This window comes from Camelina sativa, chromosome 16 (genome assembly GCF_030686135.1).
Source record: "Camelina sativa cultivar CO46 ecotype springtype chromosome 16, ASM3068613v1".
Classification (NCBI taxonomy): domain Eukaryota; kingdom Viridiplantae; phylum Streptophyta; class Magnoliopsida; order Brassicales; family Brassicaceae; genus Camelina; species Camelina sativa.
This window is the reverse complement of record NC_141895.1, coordinates 1997971-2020205: the sequence shown is the minus strand read 5'-3', so window position 1 is coordinate 2020205 and position 22235 is coordinate 1997971. Positions and strand designations below refer to the sequence as shown.

The 22235-nt window shown below is 38.8% G+C and overlaps 6 protein-coding genes across 33 annotated transcripts in view; 3 read left to right on the top strand and 3 right to left on the bottom strand.

The window, feature by feature from the left end:
* LOC104749362 (mitogen-activated protein kinase 10-like) overlaps window positions 1-22235 on the top strand; it is a 61443-nt gene that overhangs the window by 33685 nt on the left and 5523 nt on the right. The gene's annotated exons all lie outside the window — the stretch shown is intronic.
* On the bottom strand, window positions 190-2524 carry LOC104749369 (putative L-type lectin-domain containing receptor kinase V.6). The gene has a single exon (XM_010470978.3). It carries the CDS (start codon window positions 2339-2341, stop codon window positions 383-385), a length of 1959 nt encoding a protein of 652 aa, XP_010469280.1. The 5' UTR covers window positions 2342-2524; the 3' UTR covers window positions 190-382.
* LOC104749368 (cysteine synthase, mitochondrial) lies at window positions 3096-6198 on the bottom strand. Its single transcript, XM_010470976.3, has 10 exons — window positions 5567-6198; window positions 5306-5415; window positions 5156-5213; window positions 4764-5027; window positions 4547-4684; window positions 4414-4465; window positions 4238-4317; window positions 4018-4077; window positions 3824-3904; window positions 3096-3524 (listed from the first exon to the last, which is right to left on the bottom strand). Exons 1-10 carry the CDS (start codon window positions 5921-5923, stop codon window positions 3432-3434), a joined length of 1293 nt encoding a protein of 430 aa, XP_010469278.1. The 5' UTR covers window positions 5924-6198; the 3' UTR covers window positions 3096-3431.
* LOC104749365 (uncharacterized) lies at window positions 6266-10141 on the top strand. 7 transcript variants are annotated; one of them, XM_010470972.3, is made up of 11 exons: window positions 6266-8011; window positions 8109-8224; window positions 8313-8432; window positions 8536-8623; window positions 8774-8865; window positions 8949-9053; window positions 9165-9274; window positions 9356-9443; window positions 9547-9582; window positions 9684-9814; window positions 9917-10141. In XM_010470972.3, the coding sequence occupies exons 1-10, from the start codon at window positions 7471-7473 to the stop codon at window positions 9765-9767; spliced, it is 1380 nt and encodes a 459-aa protein (XP_010469274.1). In that variant the 5' UTR covers window positions 6266-7470; the 3' UTR covers window positions 9768-9814; window positions 9917-10141. The 7 variants fall into 7 exon arrangements, 3 of the variants coding, with proteins under 3 accessions (XP_010469274.1, XP_087347118.1, XP_087347117.1); XR_015584217.1 differs by lacking the exon at window positions 8536-8623 and adding an exon at window positions 8624-8686 and having other exon boundaries at window positions 7201-8011; window positions 8778-8865; XR_015584218.1 differs by lacking the exon at window positions 8536-8623 and adding an exon at window positions 8624-8686 and having other exon boundaries at window positions 7201-8011.
* On the bottom strand, window positions 10159-17626 carry LOC109124725 (putative phosphoinositide phosphatase SAC9). 8 transcript variants are annotated; one of them, XM_010470973.3, is made up of 15 exons: window positions 17377-17467; window positions 17209-17247; window positions 16960-17052; window positions 16264-16859; window positions 15991-16123; window positions 14537-15756; window positions 14167-14274; window positions 13906-14076; window positions 13545-13787; window positions 12969-13409; window positions 11976-12779; window positions 11670-11867; window positions 11103-11549; window positions 10780-11013; window positions 10159-10693 (listed from the first exon to the last, which is right to left on the bottom strand). In XM_010470973.3, the coding sequence occupies exons 3-15, from the start codon at window positions 16976-16978 to the stop codon at window positions 10412-10414; spliced, it is 4896 nt and encodes a 1631-aa protein (XP_010469275.2). In that variant the 5' UTR covers window positions 16979-17052; window positions 17209-17247; window positions 17377-17467; the 3' UTR covers window positions 10159-10411. The 8 variants fall into 8 exon arrangements, with proteins under 8 accessions (XP_010469275.2, XP_087347111.1, XP_087347112.1 ...); XM_087490985.1 differs by having other exon boundaries at window positions 15991-16113; window positions 17377-17466; XM_087490986.1 differs by having other exon boundaries at window positions 14537-15761; window positions 17377-17436.
* LOC104749364 (uncharacterized) lies at window positions 17578-22024 on the top strand. Of its 15 annotated transcripts, none has more exons than XM_010470970.2 (15): window positions 17578-17822; window positions 17919-17994; window positions 18093-18189; window positions 18344-19648; window positions 19725-19825; window positions 19924-20038; window positions 20186-20263; window positions 20441-20533; window positions 20663-20746; window positions 20838-20936; window positions 21053-21115; window positions 21192-21222; window positions 21335-21381; window positions 21478-21536; window positions 21626-22024. In XM_010470970.2, exons 3-15 carry the CDS (start codon window positions 18145-18147, stop codon window positions 21873-21875), a joined length of 2370 nt encoding a protein of 789 aa, XP_010469272.2. In that variant the 5' UTR covers window positions 17578-17822; window positions 17919-17994; window positions 18093-18144; the 3' UTR covers window positions 21876-22024. The 15 variants fall into 15 exon arrangements, 2 of the variants coding, with proteins under 2 accessions (XP_010469272.2, XP_019094124.2); XR_015584202.1 differs by having other exon boundaries at window positions 17605-17822; window positions 19914-20038; XR_015584205.1 differs by having other exon boundaries at window positions 17632-17822; window positions 19914-20038; window positions 20668-20746.

Below are 22235 nucleotides of genomic sequence, written 5' to 3'. Positions count from 1 at the left end.
GACAGTATTGATTCTTTAAAGATCATCAATGATAATGAATAAATCTACGCCATTAGACCGCTCTCTCTTAACTCCTTTCTCATTGTTTTTTCTATCAGGTGAAGGAAAAATCTGTGATCTAATATTGATCTCTTAAAATATGTTGAGTGTGTGTTTGTGTTCCAAGAAAAAATAAAACATGGAAATTACTTTTATATGCATACGTTATTACTAACATAAAGGAAATTACTCCATCGTATATATTACATTTTTACTTAACTATTGTTATTGTTGGCATCTGATGAAAATGCATGTTACAATATATGGCCAAAACACTGGACGTACTTCCAGCTTTAGATAGATTGATGATAGATGTTCAGCGAATGTCACATCCTTAATGCATTCATCTTCCATGGGAGACGAAAGAATTTGTAAACGTCAATGTAGCAAATGAATTCACATCAAGTAGTACTTCCAGTGATTTCTCAGAGCGTCCTTTCAGTATCTCATCCCTTACCACATCAAAAAGATTCTCTGGAAGCTGCACAACGCCATTCAAGATCCGCATAATAGCATTCATATCCGGTCTTATTGTTTCAGATTGATGCGAACACAACACGCCTAGCTTCAGAACAAGCTCTATTTCTCCCCTGTTTTCTTCTTGACGGATGTCTTCCTCTGTCGCATCAAAAATTCTCCCATCTTCCCAAAGCTCTAAAATCCAATCCACAAGAACTTCTTCGTTTTCCGCTGCACGTCTCTCAATCAGCCTTCTACCACAAACTACTTCAAGCATAACCATCCCGAAAGCGTAAACATCTGTGCTTGTGGTTGCTCTTCCTGTTCTTAAGAACTCTGGTGCGATATAACCGAAGGTCCCCGCTACTCTAGATGTCTGAGGATCAAATCCCTGATCATACAGCTTCGCCAGTCCGAAATCCCCGAGCCTCGCATTCATGTCTTGGTCGATTAGAACATTAGCCGGTTTGATATCTCGATGAATGATGACTTGTATCCATTCTTGATGCAGGTGGAGTAGAGCAGACGCAACATCTTTGATGATCTTGAAACGTTGTTCCCAAGTGAGCCGTTCTTGATTCTCATTACGGTTTATATACTTGTCAAGGCTTCCATTAGGCATAAAGTCATAAACCAAGTAAAGATTCTCCTTATGCCTACAATATCCCAAAAGCTTGACTAGATTTGGATGTCTGAGACGACCAATGGTCGTAATCTCGGCTAGAAACTCGCTCATCCCTTGTCTTGAATCATGAGAAGTTCTTTTTACAGCGATATCTGCATCGGAACCCGGAAGCGTTCCTTTATAGACTTGACCAAAACCTCCTTTCCCTAGAAGTTGTTTCTCCTTGAAACCCTTTGTGGCATTTGAAAGCTCTTTATAAGCAAACCTATGAGGTCCATATTGAATCTCCCATTCCTCAAGAACCTCTATAACCTTCTTATGCCTCAGATAGAAGACAGAACCAATCCCGGAGGTGATAAACACAGCGAACATGGCCAATGTTAAGCAGACCGCTAAAATAGTCCTTGTCCTGTCAGACGATTTTTTGGGATATGGAGGAAGGGTGGGGACTACGCCAAACTCCATCGGTGGATATTCTGCTCCATTATAGTTCTGCACAATCACCATATAATGAAGTGCTCTATCGGATCCCGTTGATGCCGTGAAGCCAAGATACGTGTCCTTGGAAAAATAGTGCGAGAGATCTCGGTTTAAAGACAAAAGTGGCCTCTTGGGAGGAACAATAAATTCGGCAGGGCACAAAGAAACATTGAGCTGCATATCGGTGTGACTATAAGCCATCGAAAGCCTCATAACCTTTCCACTGATCAAAGAAAGGTTTCTAAACTTGCCATCTTTATCATCATAGTAACCAGCAGAGGCAGAGACAACAGATCTCAAGCCATTAATGTTAATCCCAACATGGTTATCATCAATATCTCCAAACTCATCGTCTTTATGTATATCTAACTCGATAGCTATCACGTTATTCGAGGTATTACCATTGTTTTTTTCGTTAAAGAGTCCAAGGTATTGATCGGAGGAAGCTCCGGGAAGGCTTTTTGAATGAGAGAAAAGGAACGCCATACCGTGTGAGGCTTGCTGCTTATGCTCAGAGACGATCCCAAATAAGAAGTTGACGTTGAAAGACTGGTTCTTGAAAGAAATGGATTCGTTGTTGATAGCTCGACCGTAGGAATGCTTCGTGGTGTTCGTTAAAATCATGTAACTGTTTGGGTCGTAAACTGCAGATCCTTCCAGGATATATTTGCCGTAAGCAGATGAAAACAGAGTAAGCAACAGACCAAGAACTATTTGCAAGACTTTGAATTCACACATGTTTTTTGTTTTTTTTTGCTTTATGGGATAGTTATGATCTACTGTGATTAGTTATCATAAGAGTTGGGATAGTTATGATCTACTGTGATTAGTTAGTTATCATAAGAGTTAAGTAAGAAGTAATAAGAACATATTATTAATAAGTCAAACTGTACAAGTCACCATAATGTGACCGAACGTTCTCGTGATGTTCCTCGTTTATTAATAAACAAACATAAGTATTTGTTATTTTGTGCACATGGCCTAGATCATATCGTAAAGCAACTAATGATATAATAAGCTTTCTCTAATCTTTAGTTGATCAACAGCAGTTACGTCGGGATTTGGTTGGTAGTGTGTAATAACAGTGTGTCAAAAGCATTAAAAAAAGGTGTGGATCAAAGTTGCAAAAAGACAAATGATCTATGCATTATAAAACCTTTTTTTGTTTGGTTTGTCAAACTTGTCCATAAACGTTTTAAGAATTAAATTAGTACTAAAAACAGTGTGAAAAGCATAACATGTAATACTTAAAAAAAAAACGCTTCTATTAGTATATCTTATCTACAACGAAAGTTTCGTCGAACATTACGGAGAAAACAAGGACAGACGCTGCAAGTTTAACAACCACCAACGTATTGACCCCATAAGTTTGTAATTAAAAAAAATAACGTGACATGTTTTAGTGACATACAAATTTTTATGGTTTTGTATTTAAAACAAGTTTTGACGTGTTTTCTATGTAGATTCGGACAAAAAATGGTACAGAAAAACGTGAAGTTAAAAATCACTAATATGTCATGGTTTGATCATAGTAACACACATATGTATAATATTACATTCCATCGTTATGTAGAACTTAACACAGCAAAGTCTACATTTTTTTTGGCTAATTAAGACAACCAAATAGGGATAATTTATTTAGTCCAAGTGTATCTTAATCGATCGTTGGGGACTCTCCGACTAAAATGCTGAGTAATACATAGACTAATGATGGATGTCCAAAATAGAACTCAAACCACTTTCGGTTAATGCCTTTATTTGGTAAAATAAAATGATTAGCCCTCAGTTGATGAGATTTAGAGAACTAACTTGACCAAGTTGCTTTTGTTTATACTTCAGGCTGCATTTTCTCGACCTCTTCTCGAATCGACTGGAACAGAGGGGTAGATAGATATCGCTCTCCGAAACTTGGGAAAACAACCTGAAAAATCGGATTCATAGATTCTATCTTAAGGGAAGATTTCATTACATAATCAAAATCTTTGATGGCTTCATAGATGATCGTTTTACAAAGACCATTTGAAAAGCTATAACTAGCTAAGTGACTTTAGTGTTGGTTCTTTGGGTTTAGCATTGGGATCACGGACTTGAGTCACTTATTAAATCCAAAAATCCATCTTGAGATGTTTTTTTTCTAAGGAAATCTAGAGATCGACTTTGATGCACAAAGACTCCTGCGTTTTCAAGACATAACTCATATATGAAACAGAAATTACTTACAGCTATGAGTTTTCCAGCATTCTCAGGTCTCTTCGCGACCCTGATTGCAGCAGCAGCAGCAGCTCCAGATGATATACCAACCTGAAAAAATTATTAAACGTCACGTATAAATCTTGTGAAGTTTCCACCTTTCACATGCAACACGACATCAAAACATCTTAGTGGGAAAATCAGAAAAAATACAAATAACTAACCATCAACCCTTCCTTAAGAGCTAGTTGCTTTGCGAATTCTATAGCTTCATCACTTGAAATCTGGTTAAAGCATAAAGAAGATGGTAATTAGCATCCTAATTAGAGTAGTTTAAGTCTCACGAATTGGAACATTTAAGCAATAAATTGACAAGAAAATTGTGGATGTCTTGTGAGGTTATAAATTGAATAATCATACAGATTCCAACAAGATAAACCATACCGCTATGACTTCATCCATAATTTCCTGATCCAAATTCTTAGGTATAAATCCAGCTCCAATTCCTTGAATTTTGTGAGGTCCTGTATTCAAAGACAAGAAAAAAACATGTGAATATTAAATCATAGTTTGAAAACACAAAAACAAAATTACTAATTGTAGATTTTAGTAAGGTTTACCTGGTTTGCCACCAGAAAGTATGTCGCTTTCAGTGGGTTCTACACCAATGACCTGGTACATGGAAGCTTCAATGAACATACCTCCTGACTCATGTCTAATAAATAACACCTTCAAATGTATTTCTGCTTTTACCTGCGACTTGGGGTTTTTCTCTTTTAAGAATCGACCAACACCAGTGATAGTTCCACCGGTTCCAATTCCTGCAACGAATATATCCACCTTGCCGTTTGTATCTTCCCAGATCTCAGGACCAGTTGTCTCGTAATGAATCTGCATTATATTATAACAGTGACATAAAACAGCAGTTTACAAATACAACAAGAGAATCAGAGTAACAGACACCACAAACCTTTGGATTCGCAGGGTTGTCAAACTGTTGGAGCATGTAGGCATCATGAGTGGTTTTCAAGATTTCTTCAGCCTTTTGAACTGCTCCAGTCATGCCCTTGGCAGGATCTGTTAAAACAAGCTCAGCTCCAAAAGCCTTCAAAAGAACCCTTCTTTCCATACTCATGGACGCTGGCATTGTCAATATAAGTCTATAGCCTTTTGAAGCAGCGATGAATGCTAGGCCAATACCCGTGTTTCCACTTGTAGGTTCCACGAGAACACTCTAAATAAGTGCAGTAAGGACATAAAGTCAGAGAACTGACACAATTAGGTAGGGTTCACCACCACAAATAACGGACTAGAATGTACAATCTTTTGTTTACAAAAGAAAGATCAATCTATAGTCGATACCTTTCCAGGTGCTATACGTCCTTTTTGCTCAGCATCAGTAACCATACTATACCCAATCCTGAAATTCCTCACAACATAATAGATTTAACTTGAAAGTTTAAACTAAAAATATACAAACAAACAACAAAAGACGAGTTATAGACTACACACCTATCCTTGACACTGCAACATGGCTCCATGATCTCAAGTTTGGCAGCAATATTGGCCACACAACCCTTTGCTATTTTATTCAAGTACACCATAGGAGTTTTACCAATGAGCTGAATCAAATTTCAAAATTTAGTGGATAATCACACTTTTTTTAGCGACATTCTTATTAGAAAGAAGCTGAATTTGATCACCAATTTCGTATTTTATTCTCTCTAAACATTTCCATCAATTTCAATTCTAGGAAGAAAAAACCCATCTAACCTGAGACACATTGTCAGCAATGTTGAGTCCATCAGCTCCAGTCTCGCGCTTAACAGCCTCACACACAACAGACGGATCTCGTTCCGAGCCATCCGCAAAACTCCGGCTCTGTCTCTTCATCGCTAGAGAGAAATCGGAAGCAGTTACACGATCGGAGGAGAAGGAGAGAGAAGAGATTCCTGGCGAGCATCTGAAACGACGGAGGCTAGACGAATAAGTCAACGGATTGTTAAGGAGTAAAGCAGAGGAAGATGCAGCGGCCATGGATGTGTTGCAGCTTCGCTTTCCCAAAAGTGTAGACAGGAGCTGGGATGTGAGCTTCGCTTCACGGTTCAACCTTGAAGCCATCATGATCATCGCCGTGAAAGATCGTATCCTTTTTTTTTGTTTTGTTTCTGGGAAAACGACGTCGATTGAATTTTCAGATACAGTCCATTTTTAAGACAAGCTTTTCAACTTTGATCATGATACCAAAATATCATTACTAATATTGTACTTCGTTAATTACACTATAAGAAGGATTAAATGTTTTCAATTTCTAGTTTATTTAGTAAAAAAAAGTTTTTTTTTTTTTATCACCAACCAAGTGAAACCATTAGGTGAACGTGGAGAATGTGGTCTTGTCCCTTCCTACCTCCCAAGTGTCGCAAGATTCCTTTTCTTGTCTTTATATTATCTTGTTGGTAATTTATTAATACTGGGATCGACTTGGATCCGTTCCGGTTGGGAAGACGAGTGGGGTTTGTAGCTGTTGCTTTTGTTCACAGGGCAGATGATTTAGATGCTAACAAGTTCTTGATCGATGTCGATGAGCTTGAAGCGTCTGTTCTGATATTGGAAGGAGGTTTACAGTAATTAAGAGTTTATGTAAAGAAAGGAGAGTGCTTCTGTGCTTAGGAAAAGAGGAAGTAGATACATGTTGTTGAGGATATACAAATTATACGGTGATTAATATACTTTCAACATTAAACAAACACAACAAACTATTTTTTTCAGAGGAAAAGAAAAAGAAATCAAAATCTCTGACCACAAATTGTGTGTGGATAGAACCATGGCTAAATCAGTCTTACAAACCTATAAATATCTCTTTTTGACAACGAAAAAGAAAAAAAGGTGGAAGAATATGATTGCAAGTTCGATAATCATAAGGAGGCGTTTGGGAACAATCATATATAATGCCATAATTTCGTTAAGGGATTCGATTGTTCCCTTTCTATGGATATGATATCAAGAGCTCATTGGAAAAACACTTTGGTTCATGTGGAGAGAGATCTCTAGTGTTTTTGTTCCGTTTGACTTGACTGCCAAACCGGTTCTCCCTTGGGGTTTGTGACTTCTTGCTCGTATTTTTTTTTGTTTACAATCGTGAATATTATTTATTTATTTTGGTTTTCAGATATGCTTTCATTGATCTGACTATCTGAGGAATGACGCAAAGAAGGCGTTAACACTAGATGGAAGTTATTTGGGAAGTCTGAAGCTTGACGTTGTTCCATTAGTATGAAAGGAACTTCTCATTAGTTTGTGGTTATTTTTGTTCTTGTTATTGCAATGGATTCTGGCTTCTGATTTTGTTCTTGCTATACTTGCATTTCGCAATTGAAACGGCTTGGAGAGGTAAGTGGAAAAAAAGTGAAAAACAAATTAAAAAACTAGGGCTTTTATTTTCTTAGGTGTAACGTGGGCTCTAATAACTTTTGGGCCAGACCTTACAGTTTAATCATATCACATTAAACATATTCTTTAAGCCCAAACAAACCCAAGAGTCTTTTGACTTAAACGCCATTAACCTAGAGCGTTTGTCTATCTCTTCCATCAGCTCATCTATGGCGGATCTTCAGGTGATTTAAGTTGGTAGCTCTACAGTTGTTGTTGTTGTTCTGCCTCAGCACGATTATCACAAAATGTCTTTAGATCATAAGCTCAAGAAAAGGGTGAAGCTTTCATCACTTAGCAGCTCCAATTCTTCTTATAAAGGAAGGAGTAGATCCACTACTCAACGCAGTGATGATGATGACACTAACTCTCGGAAGACTACGGTTTCGTATTTGAAGAAGAAGAAGAAGAGGGTCTACCCCAATAACCATGTGAACGAAACCCCACGCACGATGTGGGCGGCTGCACCAAAGAGAAACCAACGGTCTGCTTCGACCTCTATTAACGACGATGATGCAACAAGTGTGTTTAAAACAAAGTTGCCGAGGGGAGATGATGCTACTCGAAAGAGCCACAAAAAGAGCGATGAATTGGATGGTAGACGAAGGAGAAGCTCGGATGTGCCGGCTGCCGCTTTTAAGGCTAGGAAACAAGCGCTTTCAGATAAGAGAGTCGTCGTGGGAGATGGTTCAGATAGTCAAGAGGATAAACCAAGGAAGAGAAAAAGGATACGATTAGACCGCTATGATACCTCAAATAAAAGAATAGATGATGATGCCGTTCTTGATGGTTAGTACTTCTTTGTGCTTCTTCACTAGAAAAGAGTATGCAACTGTTATACCCACCCGCTACATCCAATTGCTCTGTTTCTTTTCATTGTGTTCAGATGTCCATGGAGTAAAGAACAAGAAAGACGCAGTGAAAAGTGTAGAAATGTCCAAAAATGCTCAGTTTCGGGCAATTCAGCCTAGTCATTCCATCCTTTCCTATGTGGAAGAAAATGTAAACTATCTCCAATCCTTTATGGTATCTTGTGCAATATGCATATTTTCATTACCTGGCTGGCTGGTAAACATACATTTTACGGCAGCTGCTGGGGCGTAGACGTTTAATTGAGCTAAATAGGGCCGGCTACAACACAGAGCTTCCTGCTCCCTTAGATAATATTCCTCAGTCAACCAGCACTGAGAGAGAACGTATAGAAGAAAGTGTATGTTCTCCTCTCTTTCTTCATTCCCTTTCTCTAATACCTAAAGCAAATAAGCCCTTCCTTGCTAGACTTTTCAGTTCATGTTGCAATTCCCCGTTTACAGGTATTTAGGAATAAGTTGGAATTCTTTGCTGCTGCTAATGTTTCTTCTTCATTTCCACCGCCTGATGTACCTGAGATTGCATTTGCAGGTACTGCATTCAAATTGTTGTTCCCACCAGAATCTTTATTTCCACCTCTTTTTGAGTTTCACAGTATGCATATGTTAAACTACTACTTTAATAACTACGAACTTAAATTAATTAAAAACTGGGGTTGTCTAATGTCTCAACTCTGATCAGGAAGGTCAAATGTTGGCAAATCGTCTCTGCTAAATGCTCTTACCAGACAGTGGGGTGTTGTAAGAACATCTGACAAACCAGGACTGACCCAGGTATTATTCCCCCTTGTCTGAGAATTACTTGCTTGTATGGCTTACATTTTTCTGTAATAACAAAAGTTCTGTTTTAAGTGCAGACCATCAATTTCTTCGATCTTGGTTCCAAGGTTCGCCTTGTTGATTTACCAGGCTACGGCTTTGCGTTTGCAAAAGATGAAGTTAAGGAAGCATGGGAAGATCTTGTGAGCATTGCCCATGGCTAGAAGATTTATTACGTCTCTTTTGCTTTGCTCAATTTTGTGTATTACTTAACAGGTCAATGATCCCCATCTGTTTAATATTGACCAATGCAGGTAAAGGAATATGTTTCAACAAGAATTGGTCTTAAACGGGTGTGCCTCCTTGTTGACACAAAATGGGGTATGAAGCCAAGAGACCAGGAACTTATTAATCTGATGGAGAGGTAAAATCATTGTTGCTGCTCTTAATATTTTTGCTTATGCCATGTAGTTAAGTGTCCTTACAGCCAAAAACTGAATTGCAGATCGAATACAAAGTATCAGATAGTCTTAACCAAGACGGATGTGGTGTTTCCAATGGATGTGGCACGTCGGGCAATGCAAATCGAAGAGGTCATAGTCATTCTACTCTTAAGTGAATATACCGAAGGCAAAAATAAAATAATATTGGTCATGTTCTTACTAATATCAACATTTATTTTCTTAAAAAATGCAGAAGTTGAAAGCCAACAGATTAATTGTCCAGCCTCTGGTATGTATGAGTATGATTGTCCTAGTTTGTTCTTTACTTATGTACGGCTGCAGAAAAAGATGAGACCTAAGAAGCAAATGGTTAACGTTTGATTATTGCAGATGATGGTGAGCTCAAGGTCAGGAGCAGGCATAGGAAGTTTAAGAACTGCCCTTGCTAGAATTGCTAAGTTTGCAAAGTTCTAGCCATCTAGGTTCTCGAAAACATGAAAGCATTTCCCAAAGTCCATCAGGTTTGTCTTTTATACAGAGTAATCAGTAATAAAGATCATTCAATATCAAATCTAAAAGAGAATTACTTGACTTGTCGTTCTCTTACTTTGGTTGTTTAACAGAGACAGAGAATCGAACGTTTGTATGGCGAAATAAGGTGGAAGAATGAAAGATTATGTGTTGTGGAAGAAGAGACGGGAGGAGTCAAAAAGACAGTGAATGGTGTGATGATGATCCCACAGTGAAAACTCTCAACAATCACTTGTGATTTTTTAATTTCTTTATTATCCTTTTTGTTTGTCAAAGCCATCGTTTAGAAGAAAATGAGAGCATAAAATGGTTTTTCACGTTCTGGCAGATTAAGTTCATCCAAACCACTAACTTTTCATTTTGGTCAACAAATGAAATTATCTGTCTCTAAGGGAATATAATAATGTTACAAAATAAATAAAGTTAACTTAAAATTCCAAAATTGACAAATAAGGTTATTAGGTATATGAAATTGAAAAATTATGAGATGACTTTAGGGAGTGGCCTACCTAATTTGACACCCTTTGAATTTTTCTCTTCTTTACCTTTTTTTTCTCCCTCAAGCTACGGCCAGTGAAAGGGTAAAATCAGACAGCTGAAAGGCTAGCCCATTTGCCTACTTCATAAGGATCCGCATAGTAATATAGCTTGATCCTGTTTGCTAACGACAGTCCGGCAGCAAATGGAGATGCCCGGCCGCTCAAGTCATCAGCCTCTGCGGGATCATCTGAAAAAGCTGCTACATCTCCAAGCAGCTTAAACGAAACTCTGCGTGCTTGAGTCTGTTTAGGGAAATCGAAATACATCTGTGTTCCAACTCTTGCCTCAGGCAATCTATATTCCGCGATTGTCACCATTTTGTATTGTTCCTGTTGAAACATTTTTCAGATCAACATGAAAAAGTTCTTAGAAGATTTTGGTTTCTGAGAATAGTAAAACGAGGAGAGATAGATACCTGAAGAACAGATACTTGTATATACAAGACGACTGGTGAGACTTGTCTGTCTTCCATTATGATATTTGCCGGGTCCCAAATGTCAACTACTTCTGAAGAAGGCGAGTGGGTCACACGAGGCTTTATGGCGTTAAAAGCATCTAAACGGAATCCAGCTGCTAAAGGTGAACCAGGTTGCAGATAAAGTTCCAAGACTAGATCATTCTCCATTGGTCTCTCAGCCTCTAGTGGTATCTGTAAGGCGTAAAAAACAAATTTTGGTCACGATAATGGAAAAGCTATATAAAAATGTGAAAGAACAAGTAGTTCTCTAAGGTACTAACCAGGAATCTATTCAAACGTGGGGCTCTGTCCAGCCAGTTTCTTACGCTCATGCTCTCAACACTTTGTAATGATGCAAGCGTTTTGTTACTCACGATGTTTCCAGTGACCAAGATGCGTTTTGCATGAAGACATGGGTCATTATCAATGGTTGCTCCAAAAGAGGCACGGCGAGGGATCGGAGCAAAAGGGTTCTCATCCAAAGACAAGAGATTAATGTTTTTGTCCAAACTAACTGAGCTAGATCCAAGCCGAGGAAGACGCAGTAATACCCATATTATGCGGCAACGAACAGGATTCTTGAAAGCAAACTTTATATGCCTAGGAGCTCTACCAGAATTTTCAGGACCATACAACTCAGGCGAAGATCTAATTAAGGACTGTACATCCCACTTTCCCATCAAAGTCCGTGCTTCCTTATTTATGTCGCTGCTCGCCCAAATTTGGACCTGCAATGGAGACACATTAAATGCTGAAATGAGTGCGCCATTATTTTCGAAGCATTATCACGTAAGTAATGTGGCATGGTTGAACAAGAATTCAACTGAAGATAGAAAAGTCAAACTTACGGTAGGAGCATCAGCATCAGAGTAACCACATGGACTAACGAGTAGAATCACACTGCTGACATCTGAAAGGCTATTGAGAACGATGACAGCTTCAACAGAGTTTGCAGAAGGAGGAGCTTTCCAGTAGGCATTACTTGAAGCAAGATAAACAGGGGTCAGCAATGAGAAAAATGGTGCCGAATCAGTTCCAGTTTCGACCTACATTGCATTATGCAAACATCCAAAAGAGAAAAAAGAGGATTAGATACCATATAGCAGCTCTTTCCAAAGATATTGTAATTTTAAAACATATAAAAAGGAAATTACTTTGTGTAAGAAGCTTGCATATGGGAACTCAGCAAGTGACTCCTCTTGACCCAGAATTTGACGAAGGAAATTAAAGTCTTCTCGATTAGGAGAAGGGTGACCTCTAACAGCAAGATGATTTTTAATGTTAGATCCAAAGACCTCGTTCAGAGCTTCCCGACCAGCAGTATCAACACGACAACTTCTTCGCAAGCTGACCATGACTCTTACATAATCAACAAGCAAGGCTTCAAGCATTATCGAACTGCAGCATTTTTTACAAATGTAATGATCTGAACCTATCGAAGTAGCAGACATATCTGTAAGACTTCCACCTCCATTCGCAGTGTCCCTGGAGTAGGATTTTGAAAGCAGAAGAGCTCCTTTTCCAGCACAACAAAACTTGCAAGCTTTTTTCATACATTGGAAACATAAGAACACTGAGCCTGACTCTCCTCCTGAACTCTTGGTAGAAAACCCAACTGGACTTTTACTGACCTCGGCTCGGACTTGACACATTCCACCATCACAACCCTCACCAATTCCGGATATGTTCCAGAAATCTATCACATTATCTTCTAGCTTCCCTAGACCAATAGAAGCTATGATTTTATCTTCAAGAGAAGCCTGGCCCATAACTGCAAGTGCATTTGCTATTCTGCATAATCTTCCAATATATAACTCGTCGTATGAAGAGTTTGGATTAATGGTAGCCGGATCAATTCCAATAGATAACAATGCCCTATCTCTTTCTGCTGCTGATATATTGAGACGTAGACGTTCAATTTCCAGCTTCATAGCTTCTACAAACTCAAGCTTCTTCCCCTGTGTTATGTCAGACATGCAAGAATTATACCCTTTAAAGTGGAACTTTAAGAAGAGAGATGACATGTGAGACGAATAGCTAAACCAAGGAAACAATCATACAATCAGACATAATTTTGGCAGGACGTAATTGCATCTCCCGATACCAAATTCTCCTCCAAGTTAAATTAAATGGATTAGATAACATACCATGTTTGGACCTGCAAGAGACTTTAGACAATTTATGTACATAGGAACACCACTTTCCTTGGGCCTTTTATCTTGTGGGACAGATCCACCAGGAACAGTTTCAGAGCCGCGATATTCAACCACTGCTTGGTCTAAGAAATCAAGCATGTCATTGTCTCCACTTGCAACAGAGTCCACCACTGGTTGTGGGAAGGGGTCAGAAGACGAGTCCTCTCCTGTTAAAAGGTCAAGCAGATTACCGGGAAAAGGATCTTTCTGATGTACGGGTGTGGAGACAGTTTCAGTTTGTGAAGATTTTGCTGCAAACGGATTCAAGTCAGAAGAAGGTGAAAAAGGAATCTCATCCTCATCTGGTTTCCTTGCAAGTTCAGCTAATCTTCCTCCAGTACGTTCGCAAGTAAACATTCCTTTCCATGGAAGAGAAATTCCAAGGACTTCTATCTGCAGCAAAACAAAATGCAAAAAATTGTTTGTTTTTTACTTCTTTTGATGATGGTTAACGATAAAATTTAACTAGTTCAGAGCATGATGAAGCTAATAGATAAATCATCAGTTCACAGTTTAATTAGTAAGTACCTGACCAAGAGTCATAGGAATTCTAACAGAACCAGCCGGATAAAATGTAACCGCAACTACACGGGTTAAGAAATCCAACTGTCCTTCTAGTTCTTCAAAATCATACAGCAGTGAAAGACTTGACGTATCTTTTTCATGAAGACGTGCACCAGCTCCAGTAACAGCCATATCCTCAGAACTAATTGGCCCTGGTAAGGATATCAGAAGATTTGTCCCATTCGCGCAGCGTGGTATCGAAGCACCCTATCCAGAAAACATAGTTACAGGCAATCAGTAATCCAGTCTAACTAACCTGCATGTAAGTCTACATGATCTCCTCCAAACAATAAAAGAGAAGGGACAAGACCTAAAGAGTGTTAACCTCAACAACTAATTTAAGGTCCTCTATGTGGCGTCCAGTTCTCACGTCCACAGTGGATGGACTTGTCAAATCATCCGCACCGTGTGATATGGTCAATAGAAGTTGACATACATGGCAAGGCTCACAGAGATAGATAAATAATTCAACAATATCTGCAGCTTGTGGACATAGCTGCAATATATACAAAAAGTATGAAATCTTCTTAGCTCAAGTCTTCAAGTAATAAGAACTACGAGGTAATGTTAATCTAAGTGGAAGTACCCAAGTTACGTCCTTCCTCTTGATACTCAGCAGACTGGACCCATCATTGGAACTTTCGGACATACTAGGTACAGGTTTCAGAAAGAAACCAGATGGTCGAGAAAGTACCTGACATGAATAGTTTTGCAGTGAGAAGTAGTCAAGGAATATATAAAGCAACAAAGTAGTAGAGTCTACACAACAACAAATACGTTATGCTCTTAGGAATCAAATATCTACACAATAAACAAAATAAAGAACATCGGTCCAATATGAAAAACAAATCTACGCGCAAGAAACATGAATCATACTTTAGAGCAGTAAATATACATGGAAAAACGTGAGCTGGGAGATGGGAAGAAGTTTACTGAAATCGTGCTAATTTGCTTACATGTAAAGGCTGGACAGGAATTGATGGAAGATGCTTGAAAAGCCTCATTCCCAGAAACATCTCCAGCTGCTTTTGCCGTGAACTATCAACCATAGCATTTTTATATCTTCTCTGTAGCGTAATTTTCATGTTCTTCTGTGCAGCAGAAAACTGTTTAAACGCTCCTGATTCTTCGCTGAAGATGTTGAGAATTTGGCTGTGCATAGCTTTCGAGCCAGTATAGAGGGTTGCATGGATATCACCTTGTTGCAGAAAAAGATCAGCAAGCTCAGACACAGGAGATAAAATAGTTGATCTCTTAAATTCCTCAAACTTCATGTCAAGTCGTTTCCATGGTTTATCAGGACATGGATGACTCCATGTTGTTGTCTTTGTATTGTGATCTATATAATACGATTTTCCAGTTACTGCATCAGCTCTTTTTTCCCATCCCGGTGGAAGAGGAGCACTATATCCCCCGTGATTGTTAGCAGAATTATAACCATATCCAAGATCAGTATCAAGTGATATTCCCAGCCTTCTACATTGCTCTACAAACACTTGAAGACCACCAAAAAAACTAGCCGCATTTGTTCGATCCAAAGAATCAGCGCAGTTAAAGCGTATTACCCCATTTTGATGTGATCTCAAACAGAAGGCACCTTCAATATCATCAATACAGATTACCTCACCTCTGCAATCTTTTAGTCTTTGACGTGAAGGCAAATAGTCACCTTCAGAAATTCCTATTGCCATAGTGGGAGATTTTAGATACATCCACAATCCTTCAATGGTTTGCTGTTCCCCCTTTAATTTAACGCTGGCATGCCAATCATAATTTATCAGGTGAACACGAGTATGAGGAAGCTTTCCACTGGATCTGATAAAGTTCATTGATTCTTCAAAATGCTGTACTAAGATACATTCTGATTTCCCTTCTCCACTTCTTAGCAAGTTAACACACACTATAGGAACAAACGCCCTTTTCTTCTGGTTTTCCCCAACTGGTGCATCTAAATTCCTAGTATCATATCGCTTGCTTAATCTTTGGTAATACTCCGTACTGCCCTTATAAGGATCCTTACTTGCCACATAAATTTCTGCTTCTGCTGCAGTCATCTTCAATTCTGCACCCCACCATATTGGTATGGTGCCACGTCGCCAAATGTACGAGTTGAAAGCAATGCTTTGACCATGCCTTTTAGGTGTCCATACAAGCTGCTCACACTCAACTTCGTTACCTGCACTACACATATACTTCTAAATTAGGCCCTAGTCATATCCAGAGCCACACTTACATCAAATGTTTGCCTCTTTTCCAAACACCCATTGCTTTTAAGGGTGCGAAAAAAATTAAAAAAAGTCATAAAGATACCCCAGATTTTTGTAGGCAGAGAGCCCAACCCAAAAAACTTGAAAAGTAATAGCAACAACAACAAAATAAAGAGAGAGGAGCATTTTGGAGGGAATCTCACCTGTGCCAGAACATGAATTAATGCCTCTAGCTAGGTAACGAGTCCCTGGATGCAGTCTGCTACGACGGGCCATTAGAGCAACAATCCCTTCTAGCTGACCTGAGCTCCCAAAAGGTCGATATTCTGCAAACCCCTATAATTAACATCAAATAAGAAGACATGATATGATGTCATATCATCTTAAAATATCAATTTCTATGCTTTTGAAACTTCACATAAACAGAAATCAGATAGGTAGATCAACCATCATCAATTTACTAATGGAGGACGAACCTGCAGAAGAATGACACAGTGTTCAGGCAGCCCGATATTTTTAAAAGGTACGGATAACCATCTATTCCATACGAATTCATCATCAGGTGTTTGCAGTGGCATACGGCTTGGGAAGGGCCGAGTGATGTCCCTAGTATCACAGAAGTAGTGCTTCCCATCGATGTCAAGCTCTGTCAACTCCTGAATATTTTTGATCTCACCTTTTCCTTGTGGCTGTGGATTGTAAAGTGGTATTTTGACCCATTGGCTCTCAGCGACAGTATATACACATCCTCCACCAGGCAAATCTGGAATACTTGGATTTAGCCCGGTTGCAACTAAAAGCATCCCAAAGCTGCCCAACACAGCATAACCGAGTATTGCCCTGCCATAAACTGAGCTTCTAACACCTCCTCTTGATCCATTCGTGATATAATCTAGCGCTTCACGCTCTGACTTAAAGTTATCAAGACCAGACTTCCCATTGTACCGTAAAATACCAGTCGTAGGATCGATATAGATAACTTGAGTATCAGCCTTAGATAACAGACTTGCAATGACGTAGACTTCACCAGAGTCTAAAGTGACAACAACTATAGATGTCTTCTTTGAACCACCTACTCCAAGAAGATAAGAAAATTAGCCAACCAAATAATGAAAAACACCTACTAAGAGTAAAAAAAAAAAAAACACTTCCATCTTGAAAAATAAACTCACCTGGTGGATTCAGATCCATCTGGAACTCAGGACCAGGCGGAGTAGGTTCCCTTGTTTACAGCTTCACGGATCAAATATGGAACCAAACAAAATCTAACAAAGAAGAAAAAAAGATAAAATAAGGAACTTCCATCATTTAACATCCAGAGAAATAAAAAAGCAATAGAATCCAAAATGCAGTATAGTAAATTCTATATTCCTTAAAACAATCTCCAACATCACTGAGTCAAAAGCTAAGATTTTTCTCACAAATTCCGATTTGGAAAGCAAAATCCGAGTACCAGAGATCTGAGACATGCGAGAATAGCGAAATTAAAGACGCAGCAAATCGAATATTCATGTAACGAGAAACCCAGAAAGATGAAATCTGCAGAGAACACGAATCGAATCATAAAGTCGTAAGAGAAGGGAACTCACCTTGAAGTTGCAGAGATGATGATGATCAGATGCAAAAATTCACGAACTGACCAAAAAGATGAGTTGAAAAAAAAATTGGCTATGACGTCTCAACCCACAGAATTAAAACAATTACATTACGACACGTGTAAAATGTATAATTTATGCAAAAGGGTATCAATTATTGATAGATTTGACATTTCACCCCATTAGTTTTAAAATGTTTCAGAATTGACCCAATCACAAAATAAATACAAGGAGATGTAACAACGGCTTTGACAAGCCACACGATCCTCTTCGCTTATCTTCCTCCACCCAATCCAAATTGCGACACAATCTCTTTCGAATCCACGCGCCCTCTATCTTTTTTTTCTCAATACAATCGCCCATTAACAACAGCTTTCATGTTCACTCTTCTCATGATACTCCATCATCGTCGACCTTGACCCTGTTCTTGTTCCTGATAGGTTATAAATTTACTGCATCATCTCTCTCTCTCTCTGTTTCTTGTGTTGTTTAAGGTTCCCTGGGGTAATTTGGATAATGGGTCTTTCTTGTTGTAGGTTTTAGACGAAACCCATTATTGTTAAATCTGCTTCTGGTGTCTGCTTGTCTTTGAGTCACTGTATCTTACTCTTGGTATGTGATTTTTGTTTTGTTCTCCTTGGGGAGGTTCATTATTTTGGCTCAGATTTATTGATTTGTTGTTGTTTTTTTTTTCCGGTGTGTTGTAAAAGCTATGAGATTGCTTAGAAGTAACCAGGACTGATTAAATTTGTCGAGACCAAAATGTTTCCCCTGTGCTCAGCCGCAAGCTGCCATTACCATTCTCAGGTGAGATTAATGGAAGCTAATAAGCTAATTGCTAGAAAAAATGATTACTTCGGGATCTGGGATGATATGGGTTGTTAGGGCTGTGGTGTATATGCTTTGTTATACAAAATGTTGGATTAATTTGCGTGGACCTCATAATGGATTGTTTCTGCAGATTTTATTGCCTGGCAATTGGCGAGGCTGTTCTTCCTTCAGGAGAGAGTTGATTCACAGATACAGTTCTGGTGATAATGCCTTCCTTGGTATCTCTAATGGAACACACCTGCAGAAGAGTTTCTTACCTCAAGCCACTGGGAGTTTCTTCACCGATACTATCGAAAAAATAGCACAACCAGTATCAATATTTGGAAGTTTGTGCCAGAATGAGTTGGACAGAATGAACTGCATGGTTTATGGCATGAGTGAAGATGTTGTAGTGGGTGATGGGGGACTGACATATGTAGAAAATGGAGAAGATGTTTTCTCTGTTGAAGCTGTTCCAGCAGATGTTTCTCCTGTTGAAGCTGTTGTAGTAGATGGTTCCCCCGTTGAAAGCCTTTCTGCTGAGACTTTAACCGAAAAGACCAGTAGCTTTATAGAGTCGGTTGAGTCGGGAACCAACTCGACTGTTGATATATCTCCTGATAGTTCAGTCTCTCTTCGGGATACTCTAGATCTGAATCCAGGATCACTTCCTGATTCCAAAGCTAGCATTGATGACTTTTCTTCTGGTGTCGAAGAGTCTTTCAGTTCTTCACTTCCTGATGCAAAAGCTAGCATTGATGACTTTTCTTCTGGTGTCAAAGACTCTTTCAGTTCTTCACTTCCTGATGCAAAAGCTAGCATTGATGACTTTACTTCTGGTGTCAAAGACTCTTTCAGTTCTTCACTTCCTGATGCCAAAGCTAGCATTGATGACTTTTCTTCTGGTGTCAAAGAGTCTTTCAGTTCTTCACTTCCTGATGCGAAAGCTAGCATTGATGACTTTTCTTCTGGTGTCAGAGAGTCTTTCAGTTCTTCACTCCCTGATGCAAAATCTAGCATTGATGACTTTTCTTCTGGTGTCAAGGAGTCCTTTAGCTCATCACTAAACGAAGGAGAGAATGCTGTAAAGAACACTTTGGATTCCTTTTCCTCGTCTGTGACATCCATTACAAAGAATGCTTCTGAAGTTGTAGATAGTGCATTTAACAGAGCATTTTCTACGCTAGACCAAACAGGAGATATAGCTGGAGACAAGTTTTCAAGTTTTTCTACTGGCTTGAAGGAAGCTTCAAACAGAGCAGCTGTTATTGCCATTGATCTGTTGAGGCAATCAGTTGGTATTGCAGAGAGTTCTGTAACAAATGGAGTTTCATTTGTTGTGTACTCTTATGGGTCAGCCAAAGAATTACTTCCTCCAGATGTTAAGAGTGCCCTTAACTCGTCAGAAGATGTTGCTCTAAAAGTATTGAGTCCCGTGGGAGCTGTGTTGCAGCAGGTACTTTGTCTTATATACTGAAGGTTCCATTCATATTTTGATGGACTACATGTTTCTAACAGCATAATGATGACAGGTATCTGTTGCCATTGGAGGTTTGGAGAGAAATTTGGGTTTGGATCCAGATGACCCAATCATTCACCTTTTTCTTTTCGTAGGCACCACAGGAACCTTTTGGTACACGGCTTTCTTACCCTGGATGGATGTTAAATTTTCCTTTATTGAGAGGACAATGTAGTATAGAAGAATTTATATTTTCCACCAGATATTTGCAGGGTTCTCTATCGGGTTTGGACATATGGTGGATATGCTGGAGATTTGTCTCCAAAGTCAACTCTGGAGCTTTTAACATCAAGAGAAAAGTCAGTGCTTGTAGATGTCAGGCCTGAAGTAAGATGCTCTTAAGTTTCTAACAAGTTCTCATTTCATGATATAGAACTTTTTCAAAACCCTTTTGGCTATTTCTTTCACATAATGTTCATCAAGGACTTTGAGTTGAAATAAAATTTGTTCATTCTGGCTACCGTCTTTTTGAAGGCCTTGAGAGAGAAAGATGGAATCCCTGATCTGCGGAGAACAGCTCGTTTTCGATATTCTAGCGTGACACTGCCTGAGGTTGGTTTCAGCATCCTCATTGTTGTTGAGCACAGCAGATATATAAACTCCACAGATGTACTTTATGAACACAAGGAACTACAACAGAAAATTAATGATCATATAATGTAACATCAAGTAGGATAAAAGACTTTCCTTTGTTCACAGATTTGTTCTTGTTCCTGATTCATGTTTAAGGTTGACGGTGCTGTTAAACGGCTACTGAAAGGTGGAAGTGAAGTGGAAGATATCTTGACAGCAGTAATCATCAAGAACTTGAAAGCAGTTCAGGTATCCACCTTCATGCCTCTTTTATAACTTGCTATGGTTTTGTGCATGCCCAAGCAATTCATTGGTGGAGTTTTCAATTTCTAAAGTATGCTGACTTCTCATAAACCTTGCTTACCCTGCTACTTATAGGACAGGTCCAAGGTTATTGTTATGGATGCTGATGGAACTCGTTCGAAGGGTATTGCAAGAGCTTTGAGAAAAGTTGGGATTAAGGCAAGTCATTTGGGACTAATTCACTTTGAGCGCTAGAGTTACCTTAAAACATTTTAAATAAGCTATTATTTGGTTGCTTATATTGTGACAGAGACCATACTTGGTGCAAGGTGGCTTTAGATCATGGGTTAAGGAAGGTATTCGTGTAAAAGAGCTGAAACCTGAGACAACACTTACCATCCTCAACGAGGTATCTATCACTGTTTTTTACTATCAGCCTTGCTATATTAATATATTGCTTGGATGAAATCAAAACCACTCTCTGTTCTTTTTATTAGTAAGTTAAACAAAACCTAAATTCTTCAGGAAGCTGAGGCGATTCTTGAGGACATAAATCCTTCTCCATTGCAACTAGTTGGAGTTAGTGTGGTATGCTTCTAATTTTATATTTCTTCTTCTGTAAAATATTAATCTCATCCTGACTAACCCGAGGAGATCTATGCAGGGTTTTTTTGCAGGATTGTATGCTTTATTTGGTGCGTTCAATTCTTTCTCATTTCCCCTTTAGAATCTCTCCTTCTCACAACAACATCAAGTTCCTCACTTCCCACTTTGCACTAACATGATTACTCTCTCACTCTTCCGCAGAATGGGAGAAAACACTGCAACTCATAGCTGTCATTGGCCTCAGTCTGGTATTTATATCCTTCACCATTTACTGACTTTCTATGCTTTACCCGTCAAATATAGTTTCTTTGTTTTTTTTTTCTCAAGTCTCAAACATTATGCAGACTGTATATCTACGACTTTCTTCATATGATGACTCCGAAGACTTCAAGGAAGACGTCAGGTATTAAAAGGCCGTCATTGTTCATTACGAAACCTCAGAAAAAACCTCTGATTTGTCTTACATAGACTGTTTCTTCTTTTTTCTTCAAGGCTGCTGTTTGCTCCAGTGAAACTCGGAGCTCAGGCTTTCTCATGGGCTGCAGAAAAACTTGAGACAAATGGTGTTGGCTTGCCAACGTCACCTTCTTCCTCAGATGTTCGAAGCCGTGTTTTGCAAGCTGCTGCTAAGCATGAATCTAAGCCGTCTGATGAAACATCTGAAAGTCTCCATGAGGATGCATCATCATCATTATCATCACCAGAAGAAGCTTTGAACAACGTTGATGTCTCAGAAGCGTAAAGGCTCCAACTTTTATTTCGTTTTTTATTTTTTCTTGTAATATCGAAGAATTACTTTTCTCGTCTCTCGGAACAGTGTTAACATTCATATAACTGTGACGACGACAAAGAAAAAAAAGTAATATTCAATTCAGACCACCTTTTGATAAATTTAATAACTAGTGGGGTCAAAAGTTAAATAAGAACAAAGTTGTAGGCTATAAAAGTAAAAACAAGTGACTTCTAACTAATCAATTTGGGCTTTAAGACCAATAACGAAAGGCCTTAAACGGGCACTTTAACGTAGGTTTAACCAAACGATTTGTCTTATTATATCCTCCTTAACTCTCTTAATATATATATAGCCATCTTTTAAAAATCC